The sequence below is a fragment of the Entelurus aequoreus genome, linkage group LG13, assembly GCF_033978785.1.
Source record: "Entelurus aequoreus isolate RoL-2023_Sb linkage group LG13, RoL_Eaeq_v1.1, whole genome shotgun sequence".
NCBI lineage: Eukaryota > Metazoa > Chordata > Actinopteri > Syngnathiformes > Syngnathidae > Entelurus > Entelurus aequoreus.
Genome location: NC_084743.1, coordinates 65,489,504 through 65,511,083, shown reverse-complemented (window position 1 = coordinate 65,511,083; position 21,580 = coordinate 65,489,504). Strand labels below are relative to the sequence as shown.

The window sequence follows — 21,580 nt, the reverse complement described above, 5'->3', positions numbered from 1 at the left end:
AATGCCACTTTGTAAAATGTTATAGAAAGTTCTATGAAGTCAAATAAAACACACGTTTTCTTCAAATTTTTTCAGAGCTAGGTGTTACGGCTGAAAACTGTATCACGATGTAAGTGTTTTATATCGGTCGATATCGATAATTATTTATATTTAAAAAAAAAAAAAGGAACACAAATTTTTTTTTAAACTGTTAACTTTTTTATTTTGAATGCCACTTTGTAGAATTTTATAGAAAGTTCTATATAGTCAAATAAAACACACTTTTTCTTCACAATTTTTTAGAGCTGGGTGTGATGGCTGAAAACTGTATCACGATGTAAGTGTTTTATATCGGTCGATATCGATAATTATTGATATTAAATTTAAAAAAAAAAAAAAGTAACAGGAAAAAAAATTATTAAAATGCTAACTTTTTTTATTTTGAATGCCACTTTGTAGAACGTTATAGAAAGTTCTATAAAGTCAAATAAAACACATTTTTTCTTGACAAATTTTTAGAGCTGGGTGTTATGGCTGAAATCTGTATCACGATATAAGTGTTTTATATCGGTCGATATTGATAATTATTGATATTTTTAAAAATGTAAAAAAAAAAGGAACAGGAAAAAAATTATCAAAATGTTAACTTTTTAAATTTTGAATGCCACTTTGTAAAATGTTATAGAAAGTTCTATGAAGTCAAATAAAACACACGTTTTCTTCAAATTTTTTTAGAGCTGGGTGTTACGGCTGAAAACTGTATCACGATGTAAGTGTTTTATATCGGTCGATATCGATAATTATTTATATTTAAAAAAAAAAAAAGGAACACACATTTTTTTTTAAACTGTTAACTTTTTTATTTTGAATGCCACTTTGTAGAATTTTATAGAAAGTTCTATAAAGTCAAATAAAACACACATTTTCTTCACGATTTTTTAGAGCTGGGTGTTATGGCTGAAAACTGTATCACGATGTAAGTGTTTTATATCGGTCGATATTGCTAATTATTGATTTTTTTTTTTTTAAATTAACAAAAAGGAACAGGAAAAAAATTATCAAAATGTTAACTTTTTTATTTTGAATGCCACTTTGTAGAACTTTATAGAACGTTCTATAAAGTTAAATAAAACACACGTTTTCTTCACAATTTTTTGGGGGCTGAGTGTTATGACTGAAAACTGTATCACAATATAAGTGTTTTATATCGATCAATATCGATAATTATTGATATTAAAATAAAAAAATAAAAAAATAGGAACAGGAGAAAAATTATCAAATTGTTAACTTTTTTATTTTGAATGCTAAATATTCTGATTATAATAATAATAATTATTTGCCTTTTATGCAACAATAAACAACCACATGCATTTGGACACAGCAAACTAAAAAAAAAAAAACGCCTTTGTATCCTAAAGCGCTCTATTTTCCCACCGCCTTTGTGCAATAAACTTCACCCAAAAACGGACATAATAATAACGTTTGTCACACAATAGTAATCGGCAAGATTGACCCCTTTGGATGCATATGCGTTGTATTTTCATAAAGGGGAAAAGCTGGCAGTCACGCTGCATGATTACCCCCCGTGCTGGATCCAATAACATAGTGAGAGGCGGAGGATTTAACGTCAGCTCTCTTGCAACGTGCAGTCCAAATAAGACCCCCCCTTTTCCTTGATAAAACAAAACAAAACAAAAAATGGAGCAAAAAAAAAAAAGGAGCTTCTAAGCTCTCCTCTGTGGGAAAATAAACGCTGCTCAGGAGTCTTCAAAACAGATTAAAGCTTGAATATATCAATCATGCTAAAAGGAGGTGAAGAGGAAAGTGCAAGTAATATTATGCAACACATGGAAGCTTAACAGAGGGCACAACAACATGGAATGGTATGACCCTGGATCACAGCTAGTACAAAAAATCATAAGGAACATGTACCAAGATGACCTTTGACCGCATTAAAAACAGTTAAAAAAAACAACAATTGGGACGTGGACGACTCTGAATCTATGGACAAACGTCCAAATATCTATTATTGAAGTATGTTACATAAAGTGACAAGTTAAAGTTAATGTACCAATGATTGTCACACACACACTAGGTGTGGCGAAATTTGTCCTCTGCATTTGACCCATCCCCTTGTTCACCCCCTGGGAGGTGAGGGGAGCAGTGGGCAGCAGCGGTGCCGCGCCCGGGAATAATTTTTGGTGATTTAACCCCCAATTCCATAAATATATATATATATATATATATATATATATATATATATATATATATATATATATATATATATATATATATATATATATATACATATACATATATATACACATAAATATATATATATACATACATATACATACATATATATACATACACACATATACATACACACATTTATATATACACATACATACCTACACACACACACACACACACACACACACACACACACACACACACACACACACACACACACACACACACACACACACACACACACACACACACACACACACACAGTCACACAAACACATTTACATATTTACACATATACATATATATACATACAAACCCCGTTTCCATATGAGTTGGGAAATTGTGTTAGATGTAAATATAAACGGAATACAATGATTTGCAAATCATTTTCAACCCATATTCAGTTGAATATGCTACAAAGACAACATATTTGATGTTCAAACTGATAAACTTTTTTTTTTTTGCAAATAATCATTAACTTTAGAATTTGATGCCAGCAACACGTGACAAAGAAGGTGGCAATAAATACTGATAAAGTTGAGGAATGCTCATCAAACACTTATTTGGAACATCCCACAGGTGTGCAGGCTAATTGGGAACAGGTGGGTGCCATGATTGGGTATAAAAACAGCTTCCCAAAAAAATGCTCAGTCTTTCACAAGAAAGGATGGGGCGAGGTACACCCCTTTGTCCACAACTGCGTGAGCAAATAGTCAAACAGTTTAAGAACAATGTTTCTGAAAGTGCAATTGCAAGAAATTTAGGGATTTCAACATCTACGGTCCATAATATCATCAAAAGGTTCAGAGAATCTGGAGAAATCACTGCACTTAAGCGGCATGGCCGGAAACCAACATTGAATGACAGTGACCTTCGATCCCTCAGACGGCACTGTATCAAAAACCGACATCAATCTCTACCACATGGGCTCAGGAACACTTCAGAAAACCACTGTCACTAAATACAGTTTGTCGCTACATCTGTAAGTGCAAGTTACAGTAAAGCTCTACTATGCAAAGCTAAAGCCATTTATCAACAACACCCAGAAACGCCGCCGGCTTCTCTGGGCCCGAGCTCATCTAAGATGGACTGATGCAAAGTGGAAAAGTGTTCTGTGGTCTGACGAGTCCACATTTCAAATTGTTTTTGGAAATATTCGACATCGTGTCATCCGGACCAAAGGGGAAGCGAACCATCTAGACTGTTATCGACGCAAAGTGTAAAAGCCAGCATCTGTGATGGTATGGGGGTGCATTAGTGCCCAAGGCATGGGTAACTTACACATCTGTGAAGGCGCCATTAATGCTGAAAGGTACATACAGGTTTTGGAACAACATATGCTGCCATCTAAGCGCCGTCTTTTTCATGGACGCCCCTGCTTATTTCAGCAAGACAATGCCAAGCCACATTCAGCACGTGCTACAACAGCGTGGCTTCGTAAAAAAAGAGTGCGGGTACTAGACTGGCCCGCCTGCAGTCCAGACCTGTCTCCCATCGAAAATGTGTGGCGCATTATGAAGCGTAAAATACGACAACTGTTGAACGACTGAAGCTCTACATAAAACAAGAATGGGAAAGAATTCCACTTTCAAAACTTCAACAATTAGTTTCCTCAGTTCCCAAACGTTTACTGAGTGTTGTTAAAAGAAAAGGTGATGTAACACAGTGGTGAACATGCCCTTTCCCAACTACTTTGGAAATTCTAAGTTAATTATTTGCAACAAAAAAATAAAGTTTATGAGTTTGAACATCAAATATCTTGTCTTTGTAGTGCATTCAATTGAATATGGGTTGAAAAGGATTCGCAAATCATTGTATTCCGTTTATATTTACATCTAACACATTTTCCCAACTCATATGGAAACGGGGTTTGTATATATATATATATATATATATATATATATATATATATATATATATATATATATATATATATATATATATATATATATATATATATATATATATATATATATATATATATATATATATATATATATACATACACACACATACATACATATACACATATATGTTGTGATAAATATATATACATATACATATATATACATACTGTGTATACATATACATACACATATATACATACATATCAATCAATCAATCAAAGTTTATTTATATAGCCCTTAATCACAAGTGTCTCAAAGGGCTGCACAAGCCACAACGACATCCTCGGCTCAGATCCCACATCAGGGCAAGAAAAAAACTCAACCCAATGGGATACAATGAGAAACCTTGGAGGGGACCACAGATGTGCCCCCCGCCGCCCCCTATCTGTCAGTAGACTCGCTATGGAAGCGCTAAAAAACTACAACATGGCTGACGGGGGAGAAGAGGCTGTCGAAGTGGAGGCACATAGATAAAATAATCGGTCAGAAAGCGGCTTGAAAACGGTCTGTAAAAGTTAATATATGCAAAAATTCTAAGCAAAGAACCAACATGACATGTTCTGTAGACTACAGGGAAGTGTTTTAAATGTAGGAAAAAAATCAGTTCAAATGTAAACAACACCCGTCCCTGTTCACACCGTCAATGAGCGACAACCACCAGTGACTTATTGACCTTGTGACATCACAGACAAACATTTTAATGGTCAATAAAATAACTGCTGTATTTACTTATGAGCCTGCTGTTCTCCAAAAAAATGCGCTGCACCGATAAGAGATAAGAATACTTTTTAATGGAGGGCTTCAGACGGTCATTAGGCTGCCGCTTCCTTTGGAAATGAAATCTGGCCAACTAAAAAGCCCAAAGCACAAACATGCTGAGGTGTCCAAGTTTTGGACGTGAGATCAGAAGATTGATCTTGGAAAACCTGCGAACGGATCAGTTCCTTTTTGTGTCGGATCAGTTTGTTTGATGAATGGAGGCGACGTATGCAGACCAAACCAATAACAAGCTGGGTAACTCAATATAGATGAACTCATTTAGGAGCCAAAGGAAGCCAGAGAATGTTGCGCAATCAGGTAGAGCCAGTGTGTGTGTGTGTGTGTGGACTGGGGGGGGGGATGGGGGCAAACACAAACCTGCCTCTGCACTGCCATCACTGGGAGGTCTCTGCAGAGTAATTTCCCAGAAAAAAACAGGCCTATTTCGCCAAATGGTTCCAATGTGAAGAAACACAGTACACAAAGGTCCAGCTAACGATGTAACTATGCGTGTGTGTGTGTGTTGGTGTGTGTGTGTTGGTGTGTGCAGGAGTTCAAGTCGCTTTACTGTTTGTGTGTGTTCATCACAGCCAGGCTTTTATTTTCCCTTTGTGCTAATTTCCACAAATTGTCTGTTAACTGCTTTAAAATGGGCCTCAAAGGGAAAGCGAGTGCAGGCGGTAACAACCCTGTCATTACACACGCACGCACACACACGCGCGCACACACACACACACACGCGCTAATCATGGCTGAGTCATGAGCATGAGCATGCCGTTGTGCTCACAAGTCCTACCTCATGAAAACGACCCGCTGTGTTTTATTTCAAAATAAAAGCTATTAGAGTAAAAGTCAGGCTCCAAAGTGGGACCATAGCATGCACTGAAAACAACAGAATCACCAGAAAAACATGCAGGAACACTTTGACCTGTTTTGGGGATTTTTAAAAAATGTTTTCACTTTGACCTGTTTAGTGATTTAAAAAATATATTTGTATCTTGAACTTTTTAGTGATTAAAAAAAAAAAAGTTCACTTTAACTTTTTTTGTGTTTTAAAAAAATTACTTTGACCTTTTTTTGTGATTTAAAAAAAAAAGTACTCCATGACCTTTTTAGTGATTTAAAAAAATATATTTTTACTTTGACCTTTTTAGTGATTTAAAAAAAAAAAGGTCACTTTGACCTTTTCTGTGATTTAAAAAAATCACTGACCATTTTTTTGTGATTTTAAAAACATTTACACAGACATTTTTAGTGATTAAAAAAAATATTTTCACTTTGACCTTTTTAGTGATTTAAAAAAATTATAATTTCACTTTGACCCATTTTAGTGATTTAAAAAAAATAATTCACTTTGATCTTTTTTAGTGATTTTTGAAAAATACTTTAATTTTGACCTTTTTTAGTGATTTAAAAAAAAAATTCACTTTGACCTTTTTAGTGACTTAAAATAATATTTTCACTTTGATCTTTTAGTGGTTATAAAAACATAATTCACTTTGACCTTTTTAGTGATTTAAAAAATATATTATTTTGATCTTTTTAGTGATTTTAAAAAAAATCACTTTAACCTTTTTTGTGATGTAAAAAAATCACTATGACCTTTTTATTTTGACCTTTCTAGTGATTTGTTTAAAAAAAATTCACTTTGACCTTTTTTGTGATTTAAAAAAATCAGTTTGACCTTTTTTAAGTGATTTAAAAACATATATTTACACTTTGACCTTTTTACTGATTTAAAATTTTTTTTTTGACTTTGACCTTTTTTGTGATTTAAATAACTTACTTTGACCTTTTTTTGTGATTAAAAAAAAAGTACTCCATGACCTTTTTAGTGATTTTAAAAAATATATTTTTATTTTGACCTTTTTAGTGATTTAAAAAAATATATTTTTACTTTGACCTTTTTAGTGATTTAAAAAAAAAAGTTCACTTTGACCCTTTCTGTGATTTAAAAAAATCACTGACCATTTTTTAGTGATTTAAAAAAAATGTACACAGACATTTTTAGTGATTAAAAAAATTTATTTTCACTTTGGTCTTTTTCAGTGATTTTTGAAAAATACTTTTACTATGACCTTTTTTAGTGATTTTTAAAAAAAAAATCACTTTGACCTTTTTAGGGATTTAAAAACATATTTTCACTCTGATCTTTTTAGTCGTTATAAAAACATATTTTCACTTAACCTTTTTAGTGATTTAAAAAATATATTTTTATTTGGACTTTTTTAGTGATTTATAAAAAAATCACTTTAACCTTTTTTGTGATGTAAAAAAATCACTATGACCTTTTTAGTGATTTGTTTTAAAAAATGATCACTTTGATTTTTTTTTAGTGATTTAAAAAAATATATTTACACTTTGACCTTTTTACTGATTTTTAAAAAAATGTTGACTTTGACCTTTTTTGTGATTTAAAAAAAATGTTTTGACTTTGACCTTTTTTGTGATTTAAATAACTTACTTTGACCTTTTTTTGTGATTAAAAAAAAAAAAGTACTCCATGACCTTTTTAGTGATTTAAAAAAATATATTTTTATTTTGACCTTTTTAATGATTTAAATAAATATATTTTTACTTTGACCTTTTTAGTGATTTAAAAAAAAAAAGTTCACTTTGACCCTTTCTGTGATTTAAAAAAATCACTGACCATTTTTTAGTGATTTAAAAAAAATGTACACAGACATTTTTAGTGATTAAAAAAATGTATTTTCACTTTGGTCTTTTTCAGTGATTTTTGAAAAATACTTTTACTATGACCTTTTTTAGTGATTTAAAAAAAAAAAATCACTTTGACCTTTTTAGGGATTTAAAAACATATTTTCACTCTGATCTTTTTAGTTGTTATAAAAACATATTTTCACTTTGACCTTTTTAGTGATTTAAAAAATATATTTTTATTTGGACTTTTTTAGTGATTTATAAAAAAATCACTTTAACCTTTTTTGTGATGTAAAAAAATCACTATGACCTTTTTAGTGATTTGTTTTAAAAAATGATCACTTTGATTTTTTTTAGTGATTTAAAAAAAATTTTTTACACTTTGACCTTTTTACTGATTTAAAAAAAATGTTGACTTTGACCTTTTTTGTGATTTAAGTAAATCACTTTCACCTTTTTTTAGTGATTTAAAAAAAAATACACATACCTTTTTAGTGATTTAAAAAAATATTTTCACTTTGATCTTTTAAGTAAATTAAAAAATATATTTTCACTTTGATCTTTTTAGTAAATTAAAAAAATGTATTTTCACTTTGATCTTTTTAGTGATTTAAAAAAAATACTTTGACTTTGACCTTTTTTAGTGATTTTAAAATATATATTTTCACTTTAATCTTTTTTTAGTGATTTTTAAAAAATACTTTTATGTTGACCTTTTTTAGTGTTTTAAAAAAAAATTTTTTTACTTTGACCTTTTTCAGTGATTTTTAAAAAAATATTTTCATAGGCCCCAGCACCCCGAAAGGGACAAGCGGTAGAAAATGGATGGATGGATTTTCACTTTGACCTTTTTAGTGATTTAAAAAAATATTTTCACTTTGATCTTTTAAGGAAATTAAAAAATATATTTTCACTTTGATCTTTTTAGTAAATTAAAAAATATATTTTCACTTTGATCTTTTTAGTGATTTTAAAAAAATACTTTGACTTTGACCTTTTTTAGTGACTTTAAAATATATATTTTCACTTTAATCTTTTTTTTGTGATTTTTAAAAATACTTTTACGTTGACCTTTTTTAGTGATTTCAAATTTTTTTTTTTACTTTGACCTTTTTTAGTGATTTTTAAAAAAATATTTTCATAGGCCCCAGCACCCCGAAAGAGACAAGCGGTAGAAAATGGATGGATGGATTTTCACTTTGACCTTTTTAGTGATTAAAACATATATTTTCACTTTGATCTTTTTAGTGGGTATAAAAAAATATTTTCACTTTGACCTTTTTAGTGATGGAAAAAATATATTTTCAGTTTGATCTTTTCAGTGATTTAAAAAAAATATTTTTACTTTTTGACTGTTTTTAGGGATTTATAAAAATATATGTTTTCACTTTGATCTTTGACCTCAGATAATGCAAACATTGTGTTTGAATATCTTTTTAAATCAGTGTAGATATTTTGTGAGTTTCCCCCTCCCCCTTTTAAGTCCTTTTAGAGAATCGTGTCAGAAAGGTAGGATCGTGTATCAGTGACCTTTGACCCCCGTCTTCCGCAGACATCCTGCACTTAAAGTTCTTGCTTTTTCCCCCCCCCAGAACAACTAAGTTTGAAAATACTGCCAAAGTAACATGGATTAGTTTGACCTACGACCTGAGCCAGCTAAGCCATCATGTGACGGACACCATTTAAAGTCAATAGGGTGCTTGCTATGACAGAAAAAAAGGGACATTTTGAAGCAAAAACTTAAAAATTGCCTCGAACAAATATTATTTTCCTCAAGGCCAAAAAGAAGTGCAAAGTTAAACAAAAAATTTGATGCAAATCGGGATACAACTCAGGGATGTCACATTTTTGTGTTAATTGTGATTAAATAATCACAGTCCTATTCAGCAGGTTATGTTTTTTAATTGCATTCATCTTATTCTTAATCACTAAACTTTGTTGTTGCTTCTATCTATTGCACGAGGTATGGAATAATGGCGTCAAATAGCGTTTTGACACAGACTAAACTGATGTTATACTATTAATACTTATACTAATAATTATACTATTGATGTTATTACTATTAATTAAAATAATTAATTACAGATCATAATTAATTAATCACACATTTTTTTTCAATCGGTAGACAGCACTATTAAAACAAAAATAAAAATTGAGGATTTTTTTTTCTCAATTTCCAACTGTCAAATAATGATGGAAGTTTTAATGTAATTCTAAATCGATACATACATACATACACACACACCTATGTACATATACACACACATGTATATATACATACACGCACATATGTACATATACACACACATATATATATATATACACATACACACACACACATATGTACATATACACACACATATATATACATACACACATAAATATATACACACACACACATATATATACATACACACATAAATATATACACACACACACATATGTACAAACACAAACACAGACACACACACACACACATTTATACATAAACACACACACACATTTATACACACACGCGCACACACGCACGCACACATAAGTACATTTACACACACATATATATACTGTATATATATACATATATATCTACACACACACATGTATACATACACACGCATATAAATATATATATATATATAAACACACACACACATATATGTATATACATACACACACAAATATATACACACACTTATGTATAAACAGAAACACAGACACACACACGCACACATATATACACGCACACACACACACGCACGCATACATATACACACAAACACACACACATATATACACACACACACACACACACACACATATATATATACATATATATCTACATACACACATATGTATACATACACACGCATATAAATATATATATATATATAAACATACACACACACACATATATACACACTCACATATATATACATACACACAAATATATACACACACACACATATATACAAACAGAAACACAGACACACACACACACATATATACACGCACACACGCACACGCACGCATACATATATACACAAACACACACACATATATACACACACACACACGCACACACACACATTTATATATATTTATATATATATATATATACATATATATCTACATACACACACATACGTATACATACACACGCATATAAATATATATATTAATATAAACACACACACACACACACATATATACACACACACACATATATATATATATATACATACACACAAATATATACACACACACACACACTTATGTACAAACAGAAACACAGACACACACACACACATATATACACGCACACACGCACACGCACGCATACATATATACACAAACACACACACACATATATACACACACACACACGCACACACACACATATATATATATTTATATATATATATACATATATATCTACATACACACACATACGTATACATACACACGCATATAAATATATATATTAATATAAACACACACACATATATACACACACACACACATATATACATACACACAAATATATACACACACACACACACTTATGTACAAACAGAAACACAGACACACACACACACATATATACACGCACACACGCACACGCACGCATACATATTTACACAAACGCACACACATATATACACACACACACACATATATATATTTATATATATATATATACATATATATCTACATACACACACATACGTATACATACACACGCATATAGATATATATATTAATATAAACACACACACACACACACATATATATACACACACACACATATATATACATACACACAAATATATACACCCACACAAACAGAAACACAAACACACACACACATATATACACGCACACACACACACACACACACACACACACGCATGCTTATATACACAAACACACACACATATATACACACACACACACACATTTACATATAAATATATATACATATATATCTACGTACACACACATATGTATACATACACACGCATATAAATATATATATATATAAACACACACACACACACACATATAGACACACACATATATATACATACACACACAAATATATACACACACACACACTTATGTACAAACAGAAACACAGACACACACACACGCACACGCATGCATACATAAATACACAAACACACACACATATATATATACACGCACACACGCATATACAGTATATATATACACACACACGCATATATTTAAGAATCAACTTTAAATGATACGTCAGCAGCCAAGAGGAGCTTTTGTAACCTCTAACCTGTTTTGAAAATGTTTTATCATGATTTTTATACCAAATAGTCAATTGTGTCTTAACAACAGGGCCGGGGCCCATAGTTGGGCTGCGAGCGCCCCCGAGAGGAACGCCAAAAATGATCTGTTTCCCAGCTGTGGTCCGTATGGGCCGCAGCGGTACTCAAGCTGAAATACCGTTTTCCACCACTTGTGGCAATAATGACAATATCAAACAAACAGAAAAAGTCATACAGAATTTTCTTAAGTGCAAAAAATATGACTAAAGTGGTGAAGCTGTCATTTCATTTGTACTTTAATTTTAATAACATATTCATTATTAATTCAGCATATAGAATATTTCTATATAAATGTATTTTCTGTTATTTATGAGTTCCTTCTTATGCAGTGTATTTGGTCCGTACTTATTTTTCCTAATGAGTCTGACCTAAGCCTAGCTAGGGTGTATGTGTTAAATAAACATCATACCGGATGTTTATCAGCATGCAAGAATGCTCAATAAAGTGCATTTTCTGACTTCTGAACATTCTTTATGCATCAGTTGTGTGTGTTTGTACCTCGCTGATGATGCCCACGGCACCATGGATTTTGGCCACGTGACCCAAGAGAGCGGGCCACTGTTGTCCCACGGTCCTGAGCCTTGGCAGGGAGCTGACCAGCGAGGAGGGGCTGGCTTGAGACACGTCCACCACAGTGCCCAGAATGGCCTCGACCAGAGACTGGTTGCCGAGGTAACCCACCAGCGCAGGTACCTGCGGGCTCAGCATCTGCGAACAGAGAGTCAGGGGGGTCACACGTGAGTGACGAGTGCGGCAACAGGCGGCGTTCTTGCTCGCTCGCAAGCAGGACTCAGCAGAAGGCTGGATGTCTCTTTAAGAGGTGGAAAAGTGGAGCGAGAGGAACTTTGTGCTGACTGAGGATAAACAAAGACATGCCTGTAGGACCGTCTGGAAACAGTTCGTCCTCATTATCCACAGCTAGACAGGACTGGATCTGACCATTGCAGAATCCCCAACCCCCATGCTATTGAAGTCACGATACCTGCATAATCACCTTTAATATCCAAATATCAGCTACTCCTCAGAGGTGTGTCATGTTTTTCAGACACCGTTAGCAAGACTCCAGCTGGTGTTGTCTTGGATGGAGACAAAGAGAAACCATCTTGCATAACTGGCAAGATAAGGAAAGTTCTATGAAAATACTGTGGAAGTAATTATGACATATGCTGCATAGGGAAGAGTATTACTCTGTCAGTTAGATGAGGCAAAAATATGCAAAATAATAGTTTTTTTCCCTGATAATGTATAATTATTGCAATAATTAGAAATGTCCGATAATGGCTTTTTTGCCGATATCCGATATTGTCCAATTCTTATTTACCGATTCCGATATCAACCGATACCGATATATACAGTCGTGGAATTAACACATTATTATGCCTAATTTTGTTGTGATGCTCCGCTGGATGCATTAAACAATGCAACAAGGTTTTCCAAAATAAATCCACTCAAGTTACGGAAAAAAATGCCAACATGGCACTGCCATATTTATTATGGAAGTCACAAAGTGCATTATTTTTTTTTTAACATGCCTCAAAACAGCAGCTTGGAATTTGGCACATACACACACACACATACATACATATATATAAATATAAATATATATATATATATATATATATATATATATATATATATATATATATATATATATATATATATATATATATATATATATATATATATATATATATATATATATATATATATATATATATATATATATATATATATATATATATATATATATATATATATATATATATATTTAAGAATCAACTTTACATGATACGTCAGCAGCCAAGAGGAGCTTTTGTAACCTGTTTTAAAAAGGTTTTATCATGATTTTTATACCAAATAGTAAGTTGTGTCTTAACAATGGGGCCGGGGCTCCCGAGAGGAACGCCAAAAATGATCTGTTTCTCAGCTGTGGTCCGTATGGGCCGCAGCGGTACTCAAGCTGAAATACCGTTTTCCACCACTTGTGGCAGTAATGACAATATCAAACAAACAGAAGAAGTCATACAGAATTTTCTTAAGTGCAAAAAATATGACTAAAGTGGTGAAGCTGTCATTTCATTTGTACTTTAATTTTAATAACATATTCATTATTAATTCAGCATATAGAATATTTCTATATAAATGTATTTTCCGTTATTTATGAGTTCCTTCTTATGCAGTGTATTTGGTCCGTACTTATTTTTTTACTTATTTCTGATAATGTATAATTATTGCAATAATTAGAGATGTCCGATAATGGCTTTTTTGCCGATATCCAATATTCCGATATTGTCCAACTCTTATTTACTGATTCCGATATCAACCGATACAGATATATACCGTCGTGGAATTAACACATTATTGTGCCTAATTTTGTTGTGATGCCCCGCTGGATGCATTAAACAATGTAACAAGGTTTTCCAAAATAAATCCACTCAAGTTACAGAAAAAAATGCCAACATGGCACTGCCATATTTATTATTGAAGTCACAAAGTGCATTTTTTTTTTTTTTAACATGCCTCAAAACAGCAGCTTGGAATTTGGGACATGCTCTCCCTGAGAGAGCATGAGGAGGTTGAGGTGGGCGGGGTTGTAGTGTCCCGGAAGAGTTAGTGCTGCAAGGGGTTCTGGGTATTTGTTCTGTTGTGTTTATGTTGTATTACGGTGTGGATGTTCTCCCGAAATGTGTTTGTCATTCTTGTTTGGTGTGGGTTCACAGTGTGGCGCATATTTGTAACAGTGTTAAAGTTGTTTATACGGACACCCTCAGTGTGACCTGTATGGCTGTTGACCAAGTATGCCTTGCATTCACTTGTGTGTGTGAAAAGCCGTAGATATTATGTGACTGGGCCGGCACGCAAAGGCAGTGCCTTTAAGGTTTATTGGCGCTCTGTACTTAAAAAGTCATAAATTTTACTTTGTGAAACCGATACCAATAATTTCCGATATCACATTTTAAAGCATATATCGGCATTATCGGACATCTCTAATTATTCTGTCAGTTAGATGAGGCAAAAATATGGAAAATAAGAAAAATAATTTTTTCCCCCCTGATAATGTATAATTATTGCAATAATTAGAGATGTCCGATAATGTCTTTTTTGCCGATATCCGATATTCCAATATTGTCCAACTCTTATTTACCGATTCTGATATCAACCGGTACCGATATATACAGTCGTGGAATTAACACATTATTATGCCTAATTTTGTTGTGATGCCCCGCTGGATGCATTAAACAATGTAACAAGGTTTTCCAAACTAAATCCACTCAAGTTACGGAAAAAAATGCCAACATGGCACTGCCATATTTATTATTGAAGTCACAAAGTGCATTATTGTTTTTTAACATGCCTCAAAACAGCAGCTTGGAATTTGGGACATGCTCTCCCTGAGAGAGCATGAGGAGGTTGAGGTGGGCGGGGGTTTTAGGGGGTAGCGGGGGGTGTATATTGTAGCGTCCCGGAAGAGTTAGTGCTGCAAGGGGTTCTGGGTATTTGTTCTATTGTGTTCATGTTGTGTTACGGTGCGGATGTTCTCCCGAAATGTGTTTGCCATTCTTGTTTGGTGTGGGTTCACAGTGTGGCGCATATTTGTAACAGTGTTAAAGTTGTTTATACGGCCACCCTCAGTGTGACCTGTATGGCTGTTGACCAAGTATGGATTGCATTCACTTGTGTGTGTGAAAAGCCGTAGATATTATGTGACTGGGCCGGCACGCAAAGGCAGTGCCTTTAAGGTTTATTGGCGCTCTGTACTTAAAAAGTCATAAATTTTACTTTGTGAAACCAATACCAATAATTTCCGATATCACATTTTAAAGCATATATCGGCATTATCGGACATCTCTAATTATTCTGTCAGTTAGATGAGGCAAAAATATGCAAAATTATTGTTTTTTTCCGTGATGATGTATAATTATTGCAATAATGCAACACAGCCAAATACTGTCAGATATGCTTTACTTTTACATTAAAGGCCTACTGAAATGCGTTTTTCTTATTTAAACGGGGATAGCAGTTCCATTCTATGTGTCATACTTGATCATTTCGCGATATTGCCATATTTTTGCTGAAAGGATTTAGTAGAGAACATCAACGATAAAGTTCGCAACTTTTGGTCGCTGATAAAAAAGCCTTGCCTGTACCGGAAGTAGCGTGACGTCACAGGTTGTGGAGCTCCTCACATCTGCACATTGTTTACAATCATGGCCAGCAGCGAGAGCGATTCGGACCGAGAAAGCGACAATTTCCCCATTAATTTGAGCGAGGATGAAAGATTCGTGGATGAGGAAAGTGAGAGTGAAGGATTAGAGGGCAGTAGAAGCGATTCAGAGAGGGAAGATGCTGTGAGAGGCGGGTGGGACCTGATATTCAGCTGGGAATGACTACAACAGTAAATAAACACAAGACATATATATACTCTATTAGCCACAACACAACCAGGCTTATATTTAATATGCCACAAATTAATCCCGCATAACAAACACCTCCTCCCTCCCGTCCATAAAACCCGCCAATACAAATGAAACACCCGCACAACACACTCAATCCCACAGCCCAAAGTACTGTTCACCTCCGCAAAGTTCATACAGCACATATATTTCCCCAAAGTTACGTATGTGACATGCACATAGCGGCACGCACGTACGGGCAAGCGATCAAATGTTTGGAAGCCGCAGCTGCGTACTGCGTTACACATACAAATTAAACAAAATGCTTATGGCAACATTCTGGTTGCGTACTCACGGTACCGCGTCTGCGTATCCAACTCAAAGTCCTCCTGGTAAGAGTCTCTGTTGTCCCAGTTCTCCACAGGCCAATGGTAAAGCTTGACTGTCATCTTTCGGGAATGTAAACAATGAAACACCGGCTACGTGTTTGTGTTGCTGCAGCCGGCCGCTAATACACCGCTTCCCGCCTACAGCTTTCTTCTTTGCTGTCTCCATTGTTCATTAAACAAATTGCAAAGATTCACCAGCACAGATGTCCAGAATACTGTGGAATTTTGCGATGAAAACAGACGACTTCATAGCTGGCCACAATGCTGTCCCAAAATGTCCGCTACAATCCGTGACGTCACGCGCAGTCGTCTTCATACCGAGACGTTTTCAGCAGGATATTTCGCGCAAAATTTAAAATTGCACTTTACTAATCTAACCCGGCCGTATTGGCATGTGTTGCAATGTTAAGATTTCATCATTGATATATAAACTATCAGACTGCGTGGTCGGTAGTAGTGGCTTTCAGTGGGCCTTTAAACTTTGTTAAGCGTGATTCTTATTTATTTATTTTTTGTCCTGTCCAGCTACTCAGGCAAATCATATAGTTGATGTAGATGCCCGTATCGGCTGTACAAATGTACTTTACAAAAAAGAAGTGTGGGATACTTCATTACTGTCGATGTTGCCACTGTTTTTCTTTACAAAAAAAATCTTGAAACTTGAAATCTTGAAAATGTCAAAACGGTACCACTTTCATTTTCACCGTAAAATTTTGGCAACTCAGCTACCTGTTTTTTTCCCTTAAAATCAACAAGCATTTTTACAGTGCATATTGTCTGTCCAGCAATTTCGTCTTTGAGCTGATGAATAACTAAAGGGCTGATTTGGAGCCAAAATAATCAATATATCTCCATACTTGCCAACCCTCCCGTTTTTAGCGGGAGAATCCCGATATTCAGCGCCTCTCCCGACAACCTCCCGGCAGAGATTTTCTCCCGACAAACTCCCGGTATTCAGCCGGAGCTGGAGGCCACGCCCCCTCCAGCTCAATGCGGACCTGAGTCTGAGTGGGGACAGCCTGTTCTCACGTCCGCTTTCCCACAATATAAACAGCTTGCCTGCCCAATGACGTCATAACATCTAGGGCTTTTAGAGAGTAGAGTGCACAACTGCGCACACAACAAGGAGACGAAGCAGAAGAACGAGGAAATTACAGACATGGCGGCCGAAATGATATACTCATCATGAACGGAGAAGTTAAACAGGACAATACTGCCATCTAATGGATAGCCACTGGAACATTGAAATTCAAGTTGTTTTTTTTTCTTTTCTATGTAAATAAAAAAAAAATATATATATATATATATATATAGCTAGAATTCACTGAAAGTCAAGTATTTCATATATATATATATATATATATATATATATATATATATATATATATATATATATATATATATATATATATATATATATATATATATATATATATATATATATATGAAATATATATGAAATATATATGAAATACTCGAGTTGGTGAATTCTAGCTGTAAATAACCACGCCCTCAACCCCCCCCCCCACCTCCCGATATTGGAGGTCTCAAGGTTGGCAAGTATGTATATCTCCCCATACGGAAAAAACTTCAAGCAACATGCATTTTTATGTGTCTGGATCATTCCAGCTCACCGTTAGTTAGTGCCAGCACCTTGCTAAAAAGTAGGTTCCTTTCTAGAACTCACTGGGGGAGTGTTTGTAAAGGCCCAGAAAAGGTGGTAGGAATTATAGCTGTGTGCTGCATGTTCCGCAACATAACAAAACACTACAGGTTGGAAGCATGTGTGCAGTAAATGAGTGTCTCCATGGTGACAACCGGTTGTAGATGCAAAATCCTCATTTAAATAGGCTGCACTTTCCAGCTAAGTTAAATGTTTTTGGCATGTGTGAAGGGAAAAAAAACCCACACAAGCACGAGGAGGACGTGCCAAGTCCACACAGAGATGTTCCAATAAAGTTTTGAACTTGAATCGCCCTTCCTTGTTTTGGAATGACTTCAAAGAAAGTGAGCACGTGACAAACAACCTCACCAGCGGATGCTGCTCGGCCACCATTTGGAGCAGTCGGATCAGGTGCTGTTGCTCCATAGGGTCCAGCTGTGACATCATCGCGGTGAGGTTGCCAAGGTGACGGTGGATGACATCGGGCTGTCTGGAGTAGACTGAGGGCAGCACGCGGAGCAGCATGTGGTTCCCTGCGGACACACGGAAGTACGATGTAAAGAAAAATAAAAAATCAGCACAATTTACGCTAAAATAACGGTAAGCTGTGGTGGCCAGGAATTCACCCTAAAAAAAAAAATAAAGTCACAATGTATAGGACATAAGGTTTGTTGATGTTCAATCCGTTATTTGACAGGAAACTGTTTTGGTTTATAGTACACTACTATGAAAAAGCTGATATAATGGTAATCTGTTTACAAAAAAACTATAGAAATAACGGTAAAATACTAGGATTGTTAGGAATTAAGGCCACATTTAGTGTTGCCAATCAGCCTATGCCCATGGGTGAATGTGTCTTTGGAGCACCCGGAGAGAGCCCACACAGTCACAGGGAGAACATGCAAACTCCACGCAGCCCGAGAATCGAACCCAGGACCTTCTTACTGTAAGGCACGAGCGCTAAACACTGCTTCACCGTGCTGCCCTGTCGCCAATCCTGCAAAAGGCCTGTGTTTCTGAGACATGAGGATTGAAACTTGAAAGTATTTGTACAACCTTTCACTGGACAACTCACAACAAGACCTTCCTCAACGTGTCCCTTCAAGCCAGTTGTTAAACATTAGCCTTAAATGCTCCGTATCTGTTAAAGGCCACTACTACCGACCACGCAGTCTGATAGTTTATATATCAATGATGAAATGAGAGTCGAGAACGCGAAATGGACATACACAGTGACTTTTATCTCCACGACAATATATCGGCGAAGCACCTTGGCTTCGGAGCTAACGTGTTAGCATCGTGCTTGTCTGCACATCGAGGCAGAAGAAACATGCCCCTGACTGGAAGGATAGACAGAAAGTCAATAATACTACTATTACTTCTACTATCAGGAGACACTGAACTCAACCCTGGACCTGCAACAACACGGTTAATGTTGTCCCGACTGGCGAAGACTAGCAATGCTACTGCTAGCGTCGCCATCGAAGCTAACTCGGCTACCGGCTCGTCTCAGCTCAGGCTCACCTGTGCTCCTGCGGTCGGCGGCTCGGCGGAGGACTTCGCCCCGTTCATCGACACGGTCGGAGGCTCGGCGGCGGCGGCGGAGGACGACCCAGTCATCAGAGAAGGCAGTGACTCAGCGGCGGTGAACGACGCGGCGGCTGCGGTGGACGGCGACCCAGACATCGGTGATTGCGGGGAACTGCACGAGATGGCGGGGGTCCACAAGACCTCTCCCCGGTCCCGGACGGCCGAGGACGCGCCATACACAGGATTTAGAGGCGCCTTTACACAAACATTTTCGTTATTCTCTTTCTCTTTGTCTTCAAAAAAGCCCGCCAAAAGGAAACCCAACCCATCCCCCAGCAACCCTACCTGGCCTCCTCCTTCCTCTCCCTCCCCTCCCCCTTTCTCTCCCTCCCCCTTCACCTGGAGGACGATCAATATGCCTCTCTCTCCTCTCTCTCCTTGCTCTTCAACTGCAACAGCAATAATAACCAACAATTTTTCTGGTCAGTACCACAACACAGCGGACTCTGATGCTCTTTTTGGTTCCAGTGGACTACACATCATCCACCTTAATGTGAACAGCCTCTCTGGAGCCAAACTCGACCAAATCAGAGAAATGTTCCTCAACACGAAGGTAAAAATCTTGTGTTTCTCGGAAACCAAATTTGATCAAAGTATTTCTGACTCAGAGATAGAAATACAAAACTTTTCGGTTATCAGAAATGATAGGAATAAACACGGTGGGGGCGTTTGTATGTATATTCACCAGGATATTAAATACATAACTCGCACTGATCTTAACCACAATAACCTGGAATCTGTGTGGGCGGAAATCAAATTTAAAAATGCTAAGCCGGTACTAATAGGGACTGTTTATAGACCCCCTAATCAGAGTGATTTCTATGGGGCTTTGGAAGAATGCTTGGCGGGGACAGACAACATGGAGAAAATTATAACTGGGGATCTGAACACAGATATTCAACGCAAAGATGCGCCTGTCTTCAGATCCTTCAGCAAGTTTTGTAATCTGCACGGTCTTTCCCAGCTAATAGCGCTACCCACAAGGGTGTGTGATTCCACCCAATCAACCATAGATCTCATTCTCACTTCAGACCGGCCTAAAATAAAAAATAGTGGGGTCATGATCTGTGGTCTTAGCGACCACTATCTAACCTTCTGCACCCGTAAAATAGCTAAACCTAAAGCCAATGGCCACATAACAGCCCAATCCAGATCCCTCAAAAAATACTCCAATGACAATTTCAATTTAAAATTAGATGAGTGGGACTGGTCCCCTGTGCTCACGAGCAACCTGGTCGATGTCGCTTGGGATCGCTTCAAAACGGCGTTCCTAAAGATACTAAATGACATGGCTCCCGTGAAAACAGTCAGGATCAAAGCCCGCTCGGAACCATGGATGAATCCGGACCTATTAGCTGCCATAAAAGACAGAGACAGGAAATACTCTGAATACCAAAAATGTAAAACAGAAGTAGATAAACAACCCAATAATATCAACCTCAAATTACTCCTTTCAACTCTCAAAAAGCAATGCAATAAATTAAGAAATAAGTCAACCAACCTGACTAAATCCTTAAAAAAAAATTACATTAACGACAAAATAGAGGAAAACACGAATAAGCCACGTGAGCTCTGGAAAATTCTCAACAACCAGCTTCCTGGTTGCAGCCAGAAACTTAAAACAAGA

The 21,580-nt window shown here is 35.8% G+C and overlaps 1 protein-coding gene across 2 annotated transcripts in view; it reads right to left on the bottom strand.

The window, feature by feature from the left end:
• veph1 (ventricular zone expressed PH domain-containing 1) overlaps positions 1–21,580 on the bottom strand; it is a 251,566-nt gene that overhangs the window by 75,819 nt on the left and 154,167 nt on the right. For both annotated transcript variants that reach the window (XM_062068176.1, XM_062068178.1), the window contains 2 exons: positions 18,733–18,896; positions 12,416–12,625 (listed from right to left, as the gene is read on the bottom strand). In XM_062068176.1, the coding sequence (XP_061924160.1) occupies positions 12,416–12,625; positions 18,733–18,896 (374 nt within the window). The remainder of the gene's footprint in view (positions 1–12,415; positions 12,626–18,732; positions 18,897–21,580) is intronic.